Source organism: Rhinolophus hipposideros (assembly GCF_964194185.1).
Source record: "Rhinolophus hipposideros genome assembly, chromosome: 9".
Classification (NCBI taxonomy): domain Eukaryota; kingdom Metazoa; phylum Chordata; class Mammalia; order Chiroptera; family Rhinolophidae; genus Rhinolophus; species Rhinolophus hipposideros.
The window spans coordinates 46,690,583-46,705,288 of record NC_138055.1 but is presented as its reverse complement, the minus strand read 5'-3'; the positions used below and the strand labels follow the sequence as shown (position 1 = coordinate 46,705,288).

General features: G+C 39.6%; 1 protein-coding gene across 3 annotated transcripts in view; it reads left to right on the top strand.

Annotated features, from left to right (window-relative positions):
- The first annotated feature begins 4,347 nt into the window (after positions 1 to 4,347).
- The window catches only part of ADAMTS20 (ADAM metallopeptidase with thrombospondin type 1 motif 20), a 155,727-nt gene continuing 145,368 nt past the window's right edge, over positions 4,348 to 14,706 (top strand). For all 3 annotated transcript variants that reach the window (XR_013994018.1, XR_013994019.1, XM_081059853.1), the window contains exons 1-2: positions 4,348 to 4,693; positions 5,288 to 5,649. Coding sequence is in view for 1 of the 3 variants with exons in the window: in XM_081059853.1 (XP_080915979.1) it covers positions 4,603 to 4,693; positions 5,288 to 5,649 (453 nt within the window). In the remaining 2 variants the exon portion in view is untranslated. The remainder of the gene's footprint in view (positions 4,694 to 5,287; positions 5,650 to 14,706) is intronic.

The window sequence follows — 14,706 nt, the reverse complement described above, 5'->3', positions numbered from 1 at the left end:
TCACCTTCAGAAAGTGTATTTTTTTTCTGATGTTACTTGATATCTACCCCTGCTGAACCTTCTGGCTCCTTTCTGAATATTGCCTTTACTTCCTTTACGTGGCTGTTACCTCATTTGTCTATGGTACCTGTTACACGATCTGGGAGTTATCATTCTCTCTCTCTTTTTTTTTAAAGCAATTTCTGGGAGCAGAAGGTGAACTATTCCAACGTATATTCCCCGTAGTGGGGAATAATTATCACTACATTGAACACTGCTTTACTGTCACTTAATAAATCTTAAAAGCAAGACCAGAAAGGATCTGTTTCCAAGTACTTAACTGCATCTTTAAAGACGCGTACTATAAATCCTAGGGCAACCACTTAAATAACAAAAGGAAGAGTTATAATTAACAAAGGAGATTAAATAGAATGAGGAAACCCACTCAGTTAATCCAAAAGAAAGTAGAAAAAGGGAAAAAAAGGAACAAATATGATAAATAGAAAACAATAGCAAGATGATAGACTTGAATGTAAACATATTATATTAAATGTAAATGGTATGGATATCCTAATTAAAAGACAGAGATGGTAAGATTGGCTTGCAATTTCCCCAATTCTCCTTAGTTATATAAATTATATTTTTAGTACTTATTTATCCAATGAATGGTTTATTTCTATTCAATGGGGACACAGCATTTGGTACTGTGGAGAATGCCTCAAACAGGCTGTCGATAGTTCCTCCTCACACGACCCTTACAATCTGGTGTTAAATGCACACAAGTAAATAGACAATTAGAAAAGAGTGTAATAACAGAGTACTTGGACAGAGGAGTTTGACGCTTCCCTGCATGCCCAGAAACAACAATGCTTTGAAATTAACACAAAGACCACAGCTTATACTATTTTAGTTACAATGATGGATAATTTCCCACACCTGCTACAATATATAAAGTATTTCTACTAAACAATTGGCCATTTGTAATTATGACTGGAGCAACATCTATGAGGTCTCCTGACAAACCCACCTTTATATATTTACCAATTCCCAATTTTCTCCACCTATTGGGTCAGTGGGTCTCAATTTGGGCCAGTTTTGCTCCCAGGGGACATTTGACAACATCTGGAAATGTTTCAGGTTGTCACAACAAGGGTGGGGTACTACTGGAATTGAATGAGTACAGCCAAGGATGCTGCTAAACATTCTGCAACGCACAGGGCAGCCTCCCATTATGAAGAATCACCGAGCCCCAAAAGTTAGTAATGCCTTGTGTGAAAAACCCTGAGGTTGGATGACAAATTCATCTCAGTTTGCCCAGGACTTCCGAAGTGTTAGCACTGAAAGCCTTGCATCTCAGGAAACTCCCCAGTTTCAGGTGAACAGTGAAGATTGATCATCCTACGTCCTACCTACTTATATTAGAAAAGCAGGCTGTATTCAAATAGTTGTTCCTTTTGGCATGAACATTCAGTCCCCTGTTGTAAAGTAATTAATTCATAATCAGCATGAACGTGAATTGAGCACATATTTTGTCCAGTATGATGCCAAGTATGTAACCTGTATTATCTCTTTTAATCACCTTAACAATTGTATGATATTGCTATTACTACTTCCATTTTACAATGGATAAAAAGTAGGCTTATAGAGTTCAGGTAAATTGTGGAACGTTACATGGCTGGTGATGGTAGAATTAAGATCATAAAACAAGGTCTATCTTGAGTATAATGAGTATAGTTGGCATATACCTGCTTTGCAAGATTTAAAATATTTTCTCTACACTGTGCCATCCTCATAGCATAGCTTGCATTTATAACGATGATTGTCAGAATTATAACACAAACAAAATTATATTTGATATAACTATGGCTTTCTTTTTCTGAGTTGCTGGTTACAACAGTGCTGCATCAGATTTGAGCTGGTATGAAGAGCACAATTTTCTCTTAAAAGTATGGAATTTAAAACCAGAGATCTGAATCTAACTTGATATGTGAGCTGAGTGAATTACTTAATTTCTCTGAGTATTATGGGGAAAATGTGCAAATTAAATGGGCTAACCTTCTAGAGTCCTTGTATAGTACCTAGTCTGTCACAGAAATTTCATAAGCACTAGCTATAATTATCAATTTGAGGCAATTGCTTGATTGAAATGGTACAGATTAGCTTATTGGTGACATTTTCAACAGTAGGAAAGGAGAAAGGAAGAGAGACAGACAATGTGAATATCGTAACAGTTGTAGTCTAATATAATGAAAAGGAGTCGAAGTCAGAAAAGATTTGTGGAAATCCAGCTTAGATACTATATGAAAACGTAACATTTATCTTCTCTTAAATGAGGAAAACAATGCTCTTTACTGAACGTTGTAAAGATTATGACATAGAATACACATCCTATACATTTTCCCATTTTAAAAAAGAATAAGCAGCTCTATTCTTAGAACAGTATTTATAAATAGAGATGGTTGAAAATCAAATACTCCATTGCAAATACTACTTTGAGTGACAAGTATTCGGTGATGGAAATGAAATATCTATTTTGACTACAGTCAGCAGTCAGATAGCCAACTAAACAGGTGCAGTTCTATTTTGTTATGTGTCTGAGGGAACGTATGGCTCCTAATGTAAAGATGTATTCAGAGCTGCAATGTAATTAAAATGACTCTAAATTATAATGTACTGAAGGTAACTACTAAATAGACAGGTGTGAGTAAAGTCCGCTTTTGTTTTGTTTAAAGTAACAGTATGCTTAACTTAGGAAAACACCACTAGAAGTCTATAATTCTGTGATGAATGAAATGACACTTGTGAGGAAGGGGTACAAAAGAAGGGGATTGATTGTGGAAGAATTACCACCACCAGGCTGGGCAATTTCCTGGGCAAAAGAACGATTAAACTCTTCCTTCCCTGAATAAAACTTTTCATGTTTGTGGTGAACAACACACGGACCAAGTGTATGATATAAAAGTAAAGAGGCATACCTTGAGAGGTCAATTCAAAATGAACAGAAATTTCATTGTGGAGAGCTCAGAGGAGGAAGGGCAGACAGGAACTATTAATAAATTGAGAGTGCATTCCTCCGTGTTCGTGAAGATTTACCGCTATATTTCTTTACGTTGTCTCTCATATTCTTTTCTCCTTTGTTTGGGTTTCCAGACAATCTGACGACTCCGTGCCCTTTTGTTGTCAGACTGGTTATCGAGAGAAGCAATTATGGAATCTATAGGTCAAAAAACAGGCGGTTTGGGGATATGGAAAAGTAGTTCTGAAAGGATGACTGCTTTCTGCTACCACTGAGGTTCATCCAATTTAACAGACACCAGGTGACACAACTGGATTTAGAGCTACTACAATTGTTTAGGAAGACAATTAGGGATATGTGGGGCTCAGCTGGATATTATAAACGAAGAAACTATTATCAGTTAAAAAAAGTAAAACTATCAGCAGAAATTCTCATAAAGTAATGACCCACAGACAGGGGCAGATTCAAGTATTGTGGGGCTTGACATTTATATATATATATAAATATATATATATATATATATATATAATATAAATATATATATATATATTTATTTATAAGTCCAAACAATGAACACTGCTATATATATATATATATATATATATATATATATATATATATATATATATGTATATATATCTCCAAGCAATGAACACTAAAGGACAAAATCACAGCGAGTGACGGGGACTTTGGAGACTGAAATTGTTTTCTTCTCGAATTTCTTTAGACAATTTCTAGAAATTCTCACCCAGAAGTGTTTGCTAATTGCAACCTCTACTTCTCCTCTGCAATCACCACAGTCAAACTCCCAACAACTCCTAGGACACACCGAGGCCTGGCTATTAAGCTTCATTGGTAGCAGCCTCTGCCTACAAGAACTTCCCGCTGAAGCTTATTTTATCTTGTTTGAGAAGCCTACAATTACCGTGAAACAAATAATAGAAACTTTCCATCTGATGCTTTTTATTTCATTATAAGAGCTGAAAACCTCACACACCTATCACCTATCTGGACCTCGGCCTCGCAGCTTGTATCAGTCCTGGGTTTTACAGGTACCGGGATGGTGTCCAGCTGGGCCTCGGGCTGCTCACCACGTTGCATGCCCGCAGCTGGAGCCCGTGGGGACCGCACTCCGACTGCGGCTGGGGGCCGGGGGCCGGGCTGCAAGCTGGAGGGCAAGCCCGCGCCGCGCCTCCGGCTGATTGGCGGGGCCCGGCCCCTGGGGGCGGGCTCTCCCCCGCTCTGGCCCGGCCTGGGGTGGCTATATTGGCACCGTTCCTGCTAGGTTAAGACGCTTCCTCGCGCGGAGCTGGACCTAAGGAGAGGGCTTCTGAGGGCGGTGCTGGCGCAGGAAGCCGAGCGAGGTTGCCGAGAGCGAGCCGGGGGCTGCGGGGCTGTAGTGAGATGAAGCAGCGGCTCAGCGAGCGGAGGCTGGCGGTGTGGCGAGACGGGCCGGCCCGGGGCTGGGGCTGCTGCTCGGGAGGCTGCTGAGGCGCCGCGGCGGCCAGCGCGGAGAGCGGCGTGCGCGAGAGAGGAGAGCAGCGGAGCGAGGGGGACGCCGGCTGGCTCGGGTTGGCCTCCCGGGTTGGGATCCCCCGGGTGGAACCATGCGGGTGGCCAAGTGGCTGACGGGGCTGCTGTACCAGCTCTCGCTCTTCATCACCAGGTCTTGGGAAGTTCACTTCCACCCCAGGCAAGGTAAGGTCACCGTGCGGCGCCCTCAGCAGCGAGGTGGGGGCGCGGGGCCCGAGTGGGATAGGCGGACGGGGGTGGGCGACTGAGCGGCTCTGCCCGTTGGGGGACCCTGGCCCTGCAGGGGCTCCCGGGACTCCCGGATTCGTTAGCCCCCAGCATCCCGAGAGGTTGAGGCTGCGTCGGGTTTCGAGAGGTCGAGCGCGGGGTACATGACTCCCTCCCGGGACCACGCGGTGGGGGCGCGTGGGGCAGGGTGGCGCGTTCGCCGGGAGGGCACGAGTTGGCGGCGGCAGGGAAGGAAGAAGGATGGGGGAAGGAGGTGGGCTGCTCAGGGCCACGAGTGCCATGAATCTTTGCTTGGGGAGGGTGGAGCAAGTCGGGGGTGTGGGAAAGCAGAGCACACACACTCACAGAGCGCACGTGTGTGTGTGCGCGCGCTCGCCAGCCTCTGTGCATTTGTCGCGCCCCCGGGTGTATCGGGACCTGGGACCTTGAACCTTTGGCGGGACGTTTGGTTGAAGAAGTCTGGGGTTGGGGAGTTGGAAATGCATGATGGGGTGGGGATGGGACTCAATGGCTATATCCCTGTGGTTGCAGAAGCGCTGGTGAGGACTCTGGCCTCGTACGAAGTGGTGACCCCCGCGCGGGTCAATGAGTTCGGCGAAGTGTTCCCTCAGAGTCACCACTTCAGCCGGAGGAAGCGTAGCTCGGAGGCGCTGGAGCCCACGCCGTTCAGGACCCACTACCGAATTAGCGCCTACGGGCAGCTCTTCCAGCTGAACCTGAGCACGGACGCGGCCTTCCTGGCGGCTGGTTACACCGAGGTGCACTTGGGAGGCCCCGCGCCCGCGGCGGAGGAAAGCAGCGCGGTGCCCCCAGATCTGCGCCACTGCTTCTACCGCGGCCAGGTCAATGCTCGGGAGGATCATACAGCTGTCTTCAGCCTCTGTGGAGGCCTGGTAAGCGCCCTCGGGTCCTTTGGCATTATCTTGGGGTCTAGTGAAGACCTGCGTTCAGGCAGCCTTGCAATGGGTTTTTCCGAGTTGGTTGGTGACTCCAGATCAGAGTGGACCACCCGAGGGATTAACACCTAGATTAACCCAAGCCAGAGGCCACTCCTTCCTGCAGTGAGAGAGGTTGGGAGGAACAGCATGTCTACCTGGTGGACAAAATAGCTTCTTTTGAGAAAAGCTGAGACTTACTTAAAAGTGTCAGACAGAGGCTGGGTTCATGAGTCAGGGAGTGGCCTTATGAGGCCTCTGTTACAAATGAAGTGTGATTTCACTCGGACACATCCATTTCTCACCATTTATTGAGGCAGATTCTCCTGCATATACTTAAATTTGTTCTTTGAATTTAGGATGACAGAAGGAAAAGAATGAATATACATAAAACGAAAAGATTTAAAAAGGAAGAGTTGGTTTTTGATAGTATGGGGATGGCTATTACTCTGATGTACAGAATAGAGAAGAGGTTGAATCTGTGTTTCAAAATGTAAGCGCCCTCTACAGAGGTCTGATGCCAGTGAATGGTCATTAGAGTGACAGAGTGAGAGATGGAGACTTGGTAAAAACCTCATTGTGGAGAGAGAAAATAAAATGAAAAAACTGGGTTCTATTTGTTTCATTTGTTATCCTCTAAAACAGAGGTTCTAAATTATTTTGCCACGAACTTCAGCAGTCTGGGGAAACCTAGGATCTCTTCTCTAAATTCTTCTAAAATAATAATTTATGTGTTATTTTACACATTTAAAATTATGTAATTGGCTTCCTTTCAAATGCTAACAGTAATCGACAATGTTACAACTACTACACTTTGTGGTGTGATCACATATACTCATTTAATAATGCATTATATAATATCTATTGGGGAGGGGCCTATTTACTACTATACTTTTCCAGTAATGGGTATGAATGATCCAGATAGCTACATCAACTCTAATGAGATACAAAAGTGCCATTTTATTGGTAATGAAGTCACAATGTCTGTGGTTTTACCTACAATCATAATTGAAGAAAATCTAAGTGTCAAAGGTTAGTGAAAATGAAGATGCAATGCTTTCCCTTTCAGGTTCATAGAACCCCAGATACATAACACTTCTGTTAGAACAAAGATGAGCTCACTTCATCATTAACTCCTCCAATACATACTCAAGAAGAAACAACTAGGATTTCAGTAACAGGATTCTAGTGTTTTCTCGAAGTATTTTAGTTTTGGTTTTTTTGTTTGTTTGTTTTTAGCAAATTTTAAAAGAGTAAATTCAGAACATCAATAGTGCCTATTCTTTAAGTAAAAATTTGAAAGGGATCAAATACATGGTGATGGAAGGAGAACTGACTCTGGGTGGTGAACACACAACATGATATATAGATGATGTATTATAGAATTATACACCTGAAACCTATGTAACTTGACTAACCATTGTCACCCCAATAAACTTTAATTTAAAAAAAATTAAAAAATTGGTAACAGTTCTCTCCAGGCCAAATTTAATATTTCCTCTTAGGTTAATTGATGTCTTCCTGGGTGTGAATATTGATCATTCCTAAATAAATTTGGAAAGTCTCTTTGGTCTTTTTCATGCTGTTATCTTGAGCTGTATTTACATGGAATGCCTTGAACAATTTTTTTTTTTCCTTTCTGCTGTGGGTAAATGTGAAATGCTTGTAGTAGAAACACACTAATATTTACATGGCCACCTAAACATCAAAGGAAAGAAAAATACTGTTTTTCTATAACCTTTCAATATAATGTTTAGTTTGTCTGGGAAAGTCTATATGTACTATCCCACATTTGTCATAGTCAATATGTTTTCTTGATTTAGTATTTTATGGCATGGAGAAAAATTCCAGATGGGAAGCATTATTAGGAGTGATGTTTCTGCTCATGTTGATTCATAATGTTGGCGTAGTTCAAATTATTATTCAGTGTCCCCTTTTGAAATCAGAAAACAGTTGGAAATGTTTAAGTCTTAACCGGAGTTCATCCTTTCGTGTCACTGTCAATTTGGATATGGTGGCTTAAGTCACTATGCATTATTAATCTGATTTATGTGTGCACTTTGATTTTTGATAGACTTATTGATATATCAGAGTTTAACATTTAAAAAAGTTATTTTTATACCTATGTAACTTAGTTTTATCTTAATTTCTTTGTATCTGGAAGACTACGTTGAGCACATTAGTCATGGTAGAGATATAAAAGTTCCAGTAATACAGCAAATAGAAGTACCGGTATCTAAACTTTTTTTTTAGTAGTGTGATCATGACCAATTATAAATCTAAATGATTAATGAGGTTAGTCACATTTCTTTGATCTTATTTTCGATATTAGTACTAAAACACAGACACACACATATATAGTGTATTTTATTTCTACCCTGACTCTGTCATTAACTTTCGATATATTAATCGTTTCATCAAATAGCAGAACTTCTGGTAGGTTTTAGAGTCCATTTGTTATTTTATCAAATTCTTCTTTCTAGTCTCAGGTTAGACTTTAGATAAAATTGTGGTACCCACAACCTGGCCCGGCTGTGTTTGCAGATCAGTCTTGCTACAATGCCCCAGAAGTCAATGCCAACCTACTGACCCTGCTCCTGCTTGCTTCCCGATTTACCTTTGGGATTTTGTGTCTGCGACTGTGATGATCTGGCTTTGACCTCTGTCAGGCTATTAAACCCTAAGGATGATGTTTACTGAAGGAGTTTTCAAGTCAGTCTTGTTAACTTAAGAGTTCTCTTTTTTTCTAGTTGCTCTTTGCTTTGTTTTAGTTTTGCTTTTAATCATGAAGGGATGTTGTACTTAATCAAATGTTTTTTCCTGAACATAATGAAATGAGCATGTGATTTCCTCATTTTTTCTGCTAATGTGTGTTATACATCTCTGGATTTAAGCATGCATTGACCATTGATGAAAATTGACCCCATGCAGGGCCATTACGTGTTCTATCTTTGTATTGTGTGGGAGGAAGGTGGGAAAAATCATACTGTGCTCCAGTTTCTCTAGTTTCTGATGTCCTTTGTGCCTTAGTCTTTTTATATCTTTCTGGCATTAGCAGCTGAATTCTGGACTTGAGAACGTGTGGCCTTTCTTTGTTCATTTAGGACTCACTGACCATTCCCTCCTGGGCTCTCACTGGTAACGCATATCCCTCTGAGTTCTGGTTGCAACATATATTTAATTTCTTGTCTGGTTGATGCATTCGTCCTGCAGACCTCAGACATAAAGGTCACTTTGCTCCTGCTGCAGTACCCTCTCCATGTGGAGTGATTTCGTGATGCTACTGGTAATCTCTAAGGGTCTGAAACCCTCCAGGGTCTTTGCAAATCAGGGGAAATTTGGTTTCTCTCTTTGCCAAACTCTGCCACACCTGTAATTTGGTGTGTGTGTGTGTGTATTGGGGGGGATGCTTTTTCAGAGGGTCCTTTACCTGAATCCCACTTTGCATGCTAAAGCACTTGTCTTGGCAGTCCTCTTAAACTATCTAACGTGCTTTCTATCTCTGGATCTTAACCCCCACTAGAGAAGTTAGCACACATACATTTTTTCAACTGTTTGCTTTGCCATCATCACCCTTTCCTTTCTGGAATCCACTGAGTTTCCCTCTCACATCTCATTGAGTTAACCTGTTCCCCTTCGAGGAAGGGTAGCATCTGCCCTTCCTTTCTCTGGTGGCTGCTGAGGAATGTAACTTTTAGAGGAAAGGGATGAAAATTTTTTTCAAAATATCCCTTTACATACAACTGTTTTAGAAAACTGATGTCCCAACATATATACAGATTTCATTTAGTTGCTAGTGTAATAACCCCAAATATGTGAACTAATGGTTTCTTTTAATTTCTATATGGTTAATTTTTCTCTACTTTTAGAAGTTTTTATATTTATGTGTTTTTCTCATTTGTTAAAGCACTGAACCATGATGAGTATTGTTTAGTGTTCTTAAGTACTTTGGCCCCAAGAACGAGAAGGGGCTAAGAGTCTGCCATAAATTGTCTCATGTGTATAACTTTTGCTTTTCTAAAATCTCTGTAATATGTTTCTCATGAGTATAAGTATTTATCACATAACTCAAACATTTCTGAATAGAAATTTATACATTTCTAAAATCTAGGGTAGATAAGAAAATGGAGCTGAATCACAAAATCACCTATAATGTAATGAATGAGATTTTGTTTTTAGTCCATTGGTACACATTGACACAGAATGTATAGTTATTAGGTCTTAGTATCTCTATATTCAACTATAAACTTTGTTTTCATGGTCATATTAATGATCTTTTCGTAATGTTGGTATACTTTGCCAAAGTAGAAGTCAGTATTTAATAAGTTGGTGTATTTTTGGCATATACTTGTCACGACAGCATGTATCAATTGTATAGAGACTATTCCCCACAACCCTGTGCTCTACTTGCCCTCTTCTCATGTTACCTGGTGGGTTCCATTCTTCCAGAGGCCCTCAGGGTCTAACCTGACTGCTCAGACAGTTAACTTCACTATTTCTTGGTGGGATTTTAAGCAGTACAGTCTTTGGTTGAAAGAAACAGTTTCCAGATGTCATAAAACCAGACATTGCATCTGGATTATACAGTATTCTCATAGAGTAGCTTGCAGTGGCTGTGTGTACTTTTTTGAAGTTTCTCATATGAACCATTCTACAGCATGTCAGACATTAATGCTCTCTGATGACTGATGATTGAGTTGCTCTAGTAACTTCTTGTTCAGACAAGAAATAATTGTATGGAAACTATCAGTAGTGTCATTACAGGATTTTGTCTATTCTGGGAAAATTTTATTTTATTTTTTTTTTTTTTTTTTTTTTTTTTTTTTTTTTTTTTTTTTTTTTTAATTTATTTATTGGGGTGACAATTGTTAATGAAATTACATAATTTCAGGTGTACAATTCCGTATTACATCATCAATAAATCCCATTGTGTGTTCACCACCCAGAGTCAGTTCTCCTTCCATCACCATATATTTGATCCCCCTTACCCTCATCTCCCTCCCCCCACCCCCCTTACCCTCTGGTAACCACTAAACTATGTCTGTGTCTATGAGTTCTTGTTTCTCATTTGTTTGTCTTGTTTTTGGTTTATATACCACATATCAGTGAAATCATAGGGTTCTCTGCTTTTTCTGTCTGACTTATTTCGCTTAGCATTATATTCTCAAGATCCATCCATGTTGTCAGAAATGTTCCTATATCATCTTTCCTTAACGCTGAATAGTATTCCATTGTGTATATGTACCACAACTTCTTTATCCATTCATCTATCGAAGGACATTTTGGTTGTTTCCATGTCTTGGCCACCGTAAACAAAGCTGCAATGAACATTGGAGTACACGTGTCTCTATAGAGAAATGCTTTTATATTTTTGGGGTAGATACCCAGGAGAGCGATTGCTGGGTCATATGGTAATTCTATTCGTAATTTCTTGAGGAACCTCCACACTGCCTTCCATAGCGGCTGCACCAGTCTGCATTCCCACCAACAGTGTATGAGGGTTCCTTTTTCTCCACAGCCTCTCCAACACTTGTTGCTATTTGTCTTGTTGATGATAGCCATTCTGACTGGGGTGAGGTGATATCTCATTGTGGTTTTTATTTGCATTTCTCTGATGATTAGTGATGTTGAGCATTTTTTCATATGTCTATTTGCCATTTGGAAGTCCTCTTTAGAGAAATGTCTCTTTAGGTCCTCTGCCCATTTTTCAATTGGGTTGTTCGTTTTTTTGTTGTTGAGTTTCATGAGTTCCTTGTATATTTTGGATATTAGACCCTTATCGGAGGAACTATTTGCAAAAATCTTCTCCCATTCAGTCGGTACCCTCTTTATTTTGTCGATGGTTTCTTTTGCTGTGCAGAAACTTTTAAGTTTCATATAGTCCCATTTGTTTATTTTATCTTTTACTTCCATTGCCTTTGGAGTCAAATTCATAAAATGCTCTTTGAACCCAAGGTCCATAAGTTTAGTACCTATGTTTTCTTCAATGCAGTTTATTGTGTCAGGTCTTATGCTTAAGTCTTTGATCCATTTTGAATTAATTTTGGTACATGGTGACAGATAGCAGTCCAGTTTCATTCTTTTGCACGTGGCTATCCAATTCTGCCAGCACCATTTATTGAAGAGGCTGTCATTCCTCCATTGTATGTTTTTAGCTTCTTTGTCAAAAATTATCTGTCCGTATTTATGTGGTTTTATTTCTGGGTTCTCAATTCTATTCCATTGGTCTACGTGTCTGTTTTTCCGCCAATACCATGCTGTTTTGATTATTGTAGCCCTGTAGTACAAGCTAAAGTCAGGCAGTGTGATACCTCCAGCACTGTTCTTTTTTCTTAATATTGCTTTGGCTATTCGGGGTCTTTTGTGGTTCCAAACAAATCTGATTATTTTTTGTTCTATTTCTTTAAAAAATGCCATTGGGATTTTAATGGGGATTGCATTAAATCTGTATATGGCTTTGGGTAATATGGCCATTTTAACTATGTTGATTCTTCCAAGCCATGAGCACGGAATGTCCTTCCATTTCTTTGTGTCATCTTCAATTTCTTTCAAAAATGTCTTATAGTTTTCAGCATATAAATCCTTCACATCCTTGGTTAAATTTATTCCTAGGTATTTTATTCTTTTTGCTGCAATTGCAAAGGGAATTGTTTTTTGTATTTCTTTTTCTGAGATTTCATTGTTAGTATATAGGAATGCAATGGACTTTTGTACGTTGATTTTGTAGCCAGCAACTTTACTGTATTCATTGATTGTTTCTAACAGCTTTTTGGTGGAGTCTTTAGGGTTTTCTATATATAGCATCATATCATCTGCAAAGAGTGATATTTTAACTTCTTCATTCCCAATTTGGATGCCTTTTATTTCTTTCTCTTGCCTGATGGCTCTGGCAAGGACTTCCAACACTATGTTGAAAAGCAGAGGTGATAGGGGACAGCCCTGTCGTGTTCCTGAACGTAGAGCAAAGGGCTTCAGTTTTTCACCATTAATTATGAGATTAGCTGAGGGCTTGTCATAGATGGCCTTTATTATGTTGAGGTATCTTCCTTCTATACCTATTTTATTAAGTGTTTTAATCATAAATGGATGTTGTATCTTGTCAAATGCTTTTTCTGCATCAATTGATATAATCATATGATTTTTGTCCTTTATTTTGTTTATGTGATGTATCACATTGATGGATTTGCGGACGTTGAACCATCCTTGTGCCCCGGGGATGAACCCCACTTGGTCATGATGAATAATCTTTTTAATGCATTGTTGTATTCGATTTGCTAAAATTTTGTTTAGGATTTTTGCATCAGTATTCATCAGAGATATAGGTCTGTAGTTTTCTTTTTTTGTGTTGTCCTTACCAGGTTTTGGTATCAGGGTAATGTTGGCCTCATAAAATGAGTTAGGGAGTACTGACCCTTCTTCAATTTTTTGGAAGAGTTTGAGCAGGATTGGTATTAGATCCTGTTTGAAGGTTTGGTAGAATTCACTAGTGAAGCCATCTGGTCCCGGACTTTTGCTTTTGGGAAGGTTTTGGATGACTGATTCAATGTCTTTACTGGTGATCGGTCTGTTTAGGTTTTCCAGTTCTTCATGGTTCAGCCTTGGAAGGCTATATGTTTCTAAGAACTTGTCCATTTCTTCTAGGTTATTAAATTTGGTGGCATATAGTCCTTCATAGTATTCTTGGATGATCCTTTGTATTTCTGTGGTGTCCGTGATAACTTCCCCTTTCTCATTTCTGATTTTGTTAATTAGTGTCTTCTCTCTTTTTATCTTAGTGAGTCTAGCCAAGGGTTTGTCGATTTTATTAATTTTTTCAAAGAACCAGCTCTTTGTCACATTAATTTTTTCTATTGTCTTTTTGTTCTCTATTTCATTTAGCTCTGCTCTGATTTTTGTTATTTCCTTTCTTCTGCTGACTTTGGGTTTCACTTGTTCTTCTTTTTCTAGTTCTTTGAGGTGTAACATGAGGTTGTTTATTTGGGATTTTTCTTGTTTCTTGAGATAGGCCTGTAATGATATAAATTTCCCTCTTATAACTGCTTTCGCCGCATCCCAAAAATTTTGGTAGGATGTATTTTCGTTGTCATTTGTTTCTATATATCTTTTGATCTCTCCTCTAATTTCTTCTTTGACCCAGTCGTTCTTTAAAAGTATGTTGTTTAATCTCCATGTATTTGTGTTTCTTTTTGCTTTCTTTTCGCAGTTGATATCCAATTTCAAAGCCTTGTGATCAGAGAATATGCTTGGTATGATTTCAATCTTCTTAAATTTGCTGAGGCTGCTTTTATGTCCCAATATATGGTCTATCCTTGAGAATGTTCCATGTACACTCGAAAAGAATGTATAATCTGATGTTTTAGGATGAAGTGCTCTATATATGTCAATGATGTCCATTTCATCTAATGTGTCATTTAGGGCTGCAATTTCGTTATTTATTTTCTGTTTGGATGATCTATCCAAAGCTGTCAATGATGTATTTAAGTCCCCTAGTATAATTGTGTTTTGGTCAATTTCTCCCTTTAGTTCTGTTAGTAGTTGCTTGGTGTATTTTGGTGCTCCCTGATTGGGGGCATAAATATTGATGACTGTTATGTCTTCTTGTTGTATAGTCCCCTTTACCATTATGAAATGTCCATCTTTGTCTCTTGTTATCTTTTTCACCCTGAAGTCTGTTTCATCTGATATCATTATGGCTACACCTGATTTTCTCTGGGTACCATTTGCTTGGAGTGCCAGTTTCCACCCTTTCACTTTGAGTCTATGCTTGTCCTTGTAGCTGAGATGTGTCTCTTGGAGACAGCATATGGTTGGGTTTAGTTTTTTGATCCAATCTGCTACTCTGTGCCTTTTTATTGGTGAGTTCAGTCCATTTACATTTAGGGTGATTATTGATACGTGAGGATTTCCTGTCATTCTAGCTTTAGTTTTCTGGTAAGGCTGTGTCTCCATTGTTTCTTTGCCTTTTTGTTGTTGTCGATTATTTCTGTGTGGTGGTATTCTATGATGTTTCCCTCT